Source organism: Loxodonta africana, chromosome 5 (assembly GCF_030014295.1).
Source record: "Loxodonta africana isolate mLoxAfr1 chromosome 5, mLoxAfr1.hap2, whole genome shotgun sequence".
In the NCBI taxonomy this organism is placed as follows: Eukaryota; Metazoa; Chordata; class Mammalia; order Proboscidea; family Elephantidae; genus Loxodonta; species Loxodonta africana.
In genome coordinates, this window is record NC_087346.1 from 57,830,970 (window position 1) to 57,837,906 (window position 6,937).

The 6,937-nt window shown below is 39.9% G+C and overlaps 1 protein-coding gene across 4 annotated transcripts in view; it reads right to left on the bottom strand.

The window, feature by feature from the left end:
• The window catches only part of SMARCAD1 (SWI/SNF-related, matrix-associated actin-dependent regulator of chromatin, subfamily a, containing DEAD/H box 1), a 91,779-nt gene extending 87,986 nt beyond the window's left edge, over positions 1 to 3,793 (bottom strand). For 2 of the 4 annotated variants that reach the window (XM_064285534.1, XM_023553239.2), the window contains exons 1-2: positions 3,336 to 3,655; positions 2,837 to 3,074 (exon numbers count right to left, since the gene is read on the bottom strand). In XM_064285534.1, coding sequence (XP_064141604.1) covers positions 2,837 to 3,026 — 190 coding nt within the window. In that variant the 5' untranslated portion in view covers positions 3,027 to 3,074; positions 3,336 to 3,655. Of the gene's footprint in view, positions 1 to 2,836; positions 3,075 to 3,335; positions 3,656 to 3,676 lie in introns of those variants that run through there. The other 2 variants (XM_064285535.1, XM_064285537.1) reach the window with 2 other exon arrangements.
• Between the last annotated feature and the right edge of the window lie 3,144 nt (positions 3,794 to 6,937).

Consider the following 6,937-nt stretch of genomic DNA (forward strand, 5'->3'; position numbering starts at 1 on the left):
ACCACAGGCCCACCACCAAATTCAACCTTCTCTCCCAACATGCTAAATTGAAGACAGGACCTTTGTCTCTTAAATATTGAAAAGAATTACCCAATAGCTTGCAATGGGTTCTCAACACCAATTCTGATGTACAGCACCTCATTGTTTTTTCAATTACCTAAACTATCTTAACATTCATCTTACCTCATTCCTACCACAGATCTAGTTGTAATGTCGTGTCTTTTCTTGCTGTGAGATCTCTCTCATATATTCTTTTCTCCATTTCCGCTGCCATCATTAAGTTCAGGTTGTAAAAGCTTCATAACTGATTTCTTTACTTTTGGCTTTTTTTTACAAAACAGCTTCCTTTCATTGTTTTACCAGTCTATCCAAAAAGTCTTTAATGGATCCCTAGTACCTATTTTTAGTACCTCTCCTTGGAAACTCTATGGAGGCAGTTCTACTCTGTCCTATAGGGTCGCTATAAGTCGGAATTGACTTGATGGCACTGGTTTTTTTTTTTTTTTTTTTAATAAGGAAACCCTGGTGGCACAGTGTTTAAGAGCTACTGCTGCTAACCAAAAAGTCAGCAGTTTGACTCCACCAGGCACTCCTTGGAAACTCTACGGGGCAGTTCTACTCTGTCTTGTAGGTTTGCTATGAGTTCGAATCAACTCGACGGCAATGGGTTTTGTTTTGTTTTTTTGTGGTTTAGTACCTATAAAATAAAGTCTAAATTTCTAAGCCTCGACTTTCAAGATTGTCCAAAATTCACAGAATCACCTATAATAATCTTCTCTCAAAGGAAAGCCCACCACTCCCACTAGACTATCACCATCCCTAGAACAAACTTAATTTTCATTTATTTCCCAATGTCATCAAGACTGACCATGAGATCCCTAAAGGCAATCTCAGCTACTAAGAAACACTTATGAATGAAAACACAAGTCCAACAAAGAAAACAGGAGTGAAGTCTACTCAGAAAGAAAAAAAAAATTAAAGTAGAAAAATATGACTAAAAAAAGCAATTAAGAATTTTACACTACCAATATTGAGAAATAACTAAAACATTCCATGAATTCCAGTTTATAAAGTGCTTTTACTTTTAAAGATGAAAAAACTCTGGATCCCAGATTTTAAGTGGCTTGCCTAGTGTTGTACATTTAACTAAAACAAAACAGAGACTTCTACGGACTCAACATCCCATAGCTAAACCCTGGCCTTCCTTGCCGTCTCTTAACTACATAGGAAACAAATGAATATATTCACTGTAAAAAATATTTAAGTATCTAGATGTTCGGACATCAACTACAGCATCTGTAAGGGAAATCAGGTATCTGTCGAAAGAACAAAGATAAAATGTCACTCCTGTGTTTAAAATCTTTCCGTGGTTCACCACAGCATTCAGACAAGTTCAAAATTCTTTAAACAGTCAAAGCCCTTCAAAATTTGACTCATAATTACCTCTTAACCCAATCTGCCAAATCATTCCACCATATTCTAACTCTGCCAAAGTATTTAGAAATGTTATTCTAATGATAAGTTGTAGGCAACCTAATCCCAAATGACATTACTCTTATATGTAAGAGCTGCAAAGAAAATTCGGATATCAAGGTGAGAACATTACCCATTTTATCAGTACCACATTCACTGAAACACTGCACATGAAATATTGGGTTTTGCGTAAAAAACAGCCTTACCAGAATAAACATTAAAATAAAATGTCTAACTTTTCTTTCATCCCACTAAGATCTCTACTTCATAGAAAACCATGCAAAAAATAAGAGTTTATACTCTGCTTGGATTTGAGTTCTGGCTCTACCAGCTTCCTAACGAGTAATACTGGGCAAGTTACTTAATCTCTCTAAGTCTCATTTCTACAAAACATGGATAAAACCTATCCCTAAGATTGCTGTGCAAATTAAATTAAATGTGAAGCACTTGGCACTATGCCTAAAAAATAGTAAAAGCTTGATATACATGCCTCTAACTGTTAACCGTTTAATGAACATAGGTTAAAATGAAAATTTTAACATTCAGTTTTTTCTCAAATCCTGTTGTCTGTGTCAAACTGTTGAAGAAATAAAAAATTGTTCGTTCATCATAAAGAATCCCAATTATTCATTTGCACCCTGCGGATCTCCAGAATCTGGTGGTGGCAACATCTGAAAGTAATTTGATCTTCATTGGTGCACAGAAATTTTCTTCAGGCACCTAACACAACATCTAACTCAAAGTAAGTGATTAATGTTTTATGAAGGAATGGCAGAATATGAATGAATACCTCTAGGCAAGTGACAGCTGCAAAATCTATCAATGGGCTGAAATGCCTAGGTTCATTTACCAGTAGCAACCATTCTGACCTTAAAAAAAAAAAAAATCCGTTGCCATGGAATCAATTTGGACTCATAGTGACCCTATTGGACAAGGTAAAACGGCCCCATAGGGTTTCCAAGGAGCCACTGGTGGCTTCGAACTGCCTACATTTTGGTTACCAACCCAACTCTTAACCACTATGCTACCAGGGCTCCATTTTGACCTAAACCGAAAACCAAACCCATTGCGGTGGAATCCATTCCGACTCATAGGCCTAAAAATGGTCTAAATGCTAATTTCAACTTCCATCATTGGGCCATGTATCAAGCATCCTCATATAAAAGTGAAGAAAATATAGATGGGTTCTCATTTGGAGGTACATGGTGCCTATGGCAATCCCAAAGCTGTTTTTAAAAGGGCACACTTGGAAGGCAATGCAACAGTACATATGACACCGAGAATAATATACAGAATCCCTTTCACTTCTCATCTTTTTGAAATATTTCTCGGTGATACACCAATTTGCAACATTGTAACTCACCTGTTTTTTCAGTTACATCTGAATCAGGAGTGCTTGCCCTGCTAACTTCCCCTTCAGCATTCTCCTCTTCAGCACTAAGAGAAATTGGTGAAGAAGGGCCAGGCTGGGAGGGTTGGGGGGTTGCTTCGGGGGCTTCCTCAATCTTACTCCTTTTCTCAAAGCGAAAACGGTCCAAGTTGAAAAGATTCATATTGGTAGCAACCACCACGCTGTGTGGTTGGGACTTTGAATAAACTATCTGCAACAGGGAAATAAAAAAAGAAAAAGAAACCATGAAACAACACAAAGCCATAGCAGTTCATTCCCGAGGCAATAAAGGGCCTGCAAACATGCCAGTGTCTCAGGACGACTATTATGGCTGCGCCTCATTGTTAGGCCACAACAATCAGATGGTGAACAGGGCATCTCTTTTTATTTTCCATTGCTCGTTTCATTCCCCTTCGTCCCCCGCCCCTCCTTCCTCGAACCACAAGCTGACCCTCGTGCAACCTCCTCTTACCCCAGCATGCGCAGGCACGTTCCTCAATCTAACCCCCTAGCGGGCCGCGCGCCCGCCCACAGCGAAAGACTCCCTGCACTACCGAGCCCCCAGTCTCGAGAGAGAGGACGTGCCAGGGCCCGAGTCTCGACACTGCGGGGACACAAAGGGGCCAAAGAAGGGGAGCGGCGGAGGCCGTGCTGGCGGGCACCCGCCCGGAAGTTGACGCGGCACGATCCCGGTTGAGAGGAAGCTGATAGGATCAAGAACACACAAGGAGCTCCAGAGGTGGGGGATGTGCCAGAGCGTCTTTTTTAATGTTCACTTGCTGGATCTGTTTTTTTTCACCTCGCGGTACTTACGGCCTGGTAGCCTCCGTGCGATGTAACAAACGTTGAAAAGAAAAAAATAATTGCCGGCGTGGGGCGACGGTAGCCGGGCCGGGACCTTTTACGGAGAAACACAAATGAGCGCGTAGTGATGACGCAACACGCAACCTGGGCTTTTTTTTTCTTCCCCGGCGACCCAAGAGAGGAAAATGTCTAGGCGCGCTGTGTTGTCATGGTAACTCGTATTCGCCTCGCCTGGAAAACGCGCATTTATCCTGTTTTTTTGTGTGTGTGTGTGTGGTTAGCAAGAGGATTGTAAAATAATGTAATAAATAGCATAATAATAATATATGCTGTGTAATATAATTAATATATTTTATATATTTTAATACATTATATTGTATACACATCATCATAATAGTAGTTAGCTAAATGCCGTACGTGTCAGTGGGCCACAAAAATAGGGGAGTTCGGGCCGAGGTCACAGTAATGGGTTAATCTACACTGACTCTGGAAGGACAGAGAGGAGGGGGTAAACTGCGGCTGTTCTTGGAAGGTATGTGGTTAAGATGGCAATCATAAGGTTCCAGGAAGCCTGTGACAAGAATGTTTATAGAAACCGCACCTGCTTTTGCAAGGTACTTGTGCAGGCAGGCTCCAAGAGGTCTATAGATTAACTGATATGGAATTTAACTGAAAAATTATTTTTAAAATGCTGTGTTCTTATGACTGGAGAACACAAGCCCTATATAAAGTAATTGAAAAAGTATTTGCAGAACAATGCAAGTTTCGTCGTCTCAGAAAAAGTACCTGTTCATGATATTTCTTTATATAAGACCTTGAAAGATCTGTCTAATCTGAGCACGTTGTACTTTGACCGATGTGCTGCCCCGTTCAAACTACTATTCCTCAATAAAACTCTTTGCTTTCAGTTCTAACAAAGCAGTTTTCTTCTTAGACAAATCTAAATCTTTACAAGAAACCTATTTTCATAAAATAAGGAAACTCAGACTTAAAACCGTTAAGTAGCTAATTAGTGTGTGTTAGTGGGTATGTTGAACTCCAAAGCATATGAATTGCCTCCCCATTGTTGGCTGGATTGTTCTTACAATGAAATGTGACAATTAATTCACCTATCTTGGGTAAAATATTGCTTTAAGAGTATTTGCTCCCTTGATTTGTAAACGTTCACTTAAAGCTCAATAAAAATTATTAAAAAAAAAAAAAAGAATATTTGCTCCCTTTATTCTAACATTAGATTAAACCTCCATTTTTCTGAGCCGTAACTTGATCTGGTTGGCATTTCCCTTGAAGAGGACTTAATACACATAATTACCCTGCAGATACATTGATCATTATAAACTTAAATCTGCATTCTATGTTATAAATCAGTCTTGTGAATTATATAATTATAACACAATTCCACAGTTTTTTCAAATGCCGGCACACTGATAATCAAGTGTCTGGACCCATAAAATGTAGAATCAAAGCATAAACAATGAGAATCTCCATTATATCTATCTTTGATATCCATGAAATGCATTAGCTTGATACACACGTTAATGATGTGATCAAAGCATATGTTTACTTATAAATAGTAAATTATTTTTGGTAATTAAGAGTATATGTTTGCATTATATGCAGACAGATCTGAGATTGAAAATGGATTCCACTAGCTAAATAACTTTGGGCAAGTTATATAACCTTTCTAAGCCTTAGGTTCCTCATCTTTTAAACATGCTTCACAGTGATAGTGACATATTAGTATGATTTTCTGTAGCTGGGAGACCCTTGACATTTGTAGAGTTGGGGCAAGTGTAAAAATGTAGACCCACATGTTAAATGTTATAAACTTTATGTTAAACATTATAAACACAACTAACAGAATATTAAAATAAATTCTATCCTCCTATTTTGAAAATGACATAGAAGGCCAGGTTAACTTCAAATTTCTATTGTGTCAGAATGTGGATGATTCAAGGAGAATTGGTTGGCCCACATATCCGTCATTCCTTCTATCACGTCCTCCTGCTCAATTTGATACCACTACTTACTTACTTTCTAGGGGCCTTAAAAGGAGCTCTGGTGGCACAATGATTTAATGCTAGGCTGCAATCCAAAAGGTTGCCAGTGCAAACCCACAAGCCACTCCATGGGAGAAAGATGTGGTAGTTGGCTTCTGTAAAGATTTAGAGACTTGGAAACCCTATGGAGCAGCTGTACTTTGTGCTGTATGTATAGTTGCTATAAGTCAGAATCGACTCATCAGCAATGGGTTTTAGAGGCCTTGTAGGAAGCCCAGGTGGCGCAACAGTTGAACACATGGCTGCTAACCGGAGGGTCAGCAGTTTCAACCCACTCAGCGACTCCACGGGAGAAGACATCTGGTGATAGGCTCCTCTAAACATTCCTGTTGCCATTGAGTCAATTCTGACACATACTGACCCTATAGGACAGAGTAGAGCGGTCCCATAGGGTTTCCAAGGACATAATCTTTATGGAAGCAGGCTGCCACATCTCTCTCTCCAGAAGCAGCTGCTGGATTAGAACTGGCAACTTTTTGGTAAGCAGCTGAGTGCTTAAACACTGTGCGTCCAGGGCTCTTTCCTGTAAAGATTATACACTAGGAGATCCTATGGGGCAGTTCTACTCTGTCATATAAGGTTGCTGAGTCGGAATCAGCTTGCAGCTTGATGGCACACACAATAGGGGCCTTGCGCTCATGCGTATCCAACTCTAACCCCACCTAGGGTTGCCATATTTATAAAACAAAATATAAGATGCTCAGTTAAATTTGAATTTTAGATAAACGGTGAATGCTTTTTTTAGTTTAAGTATGTACCATGCAATATTTGGAAATTACTTATGCTAAAAAATTTTTTGTTGTTTCTCTGAAATCCAGATTTAACAGGGTATCTTGGTTTTACCTGGAAACTATACTCCGACCCATTCCTTGGTCACCTCTTCAGCCTAGTGGCCTCTTGGCTATATGTTGGGCCTAGGGATACATATACAGGCAGCACTGTTGGCCCTCAGTAAGAAAGACCTGGGGGAAATTATCTCTTAGCCTGCTTGGTGCTTAAAGCATTATCTAAAAGTCAAGGCACAGCTTCTGAGTGGCCAAATTTTATGGCCCCACAGATTCCTTGCCCAGTGTGGTAGGGCACAACTGAAAGAGAGCCAGATTGAGCTCTCTAAAGCACTGAGTTTACTACAGAGACTCACCTTGCCCAGTTCTAAGGGTAGGCTTGTTCTGCAGCATTCATTGACTTGGGAGACTTGGATCGATCCATG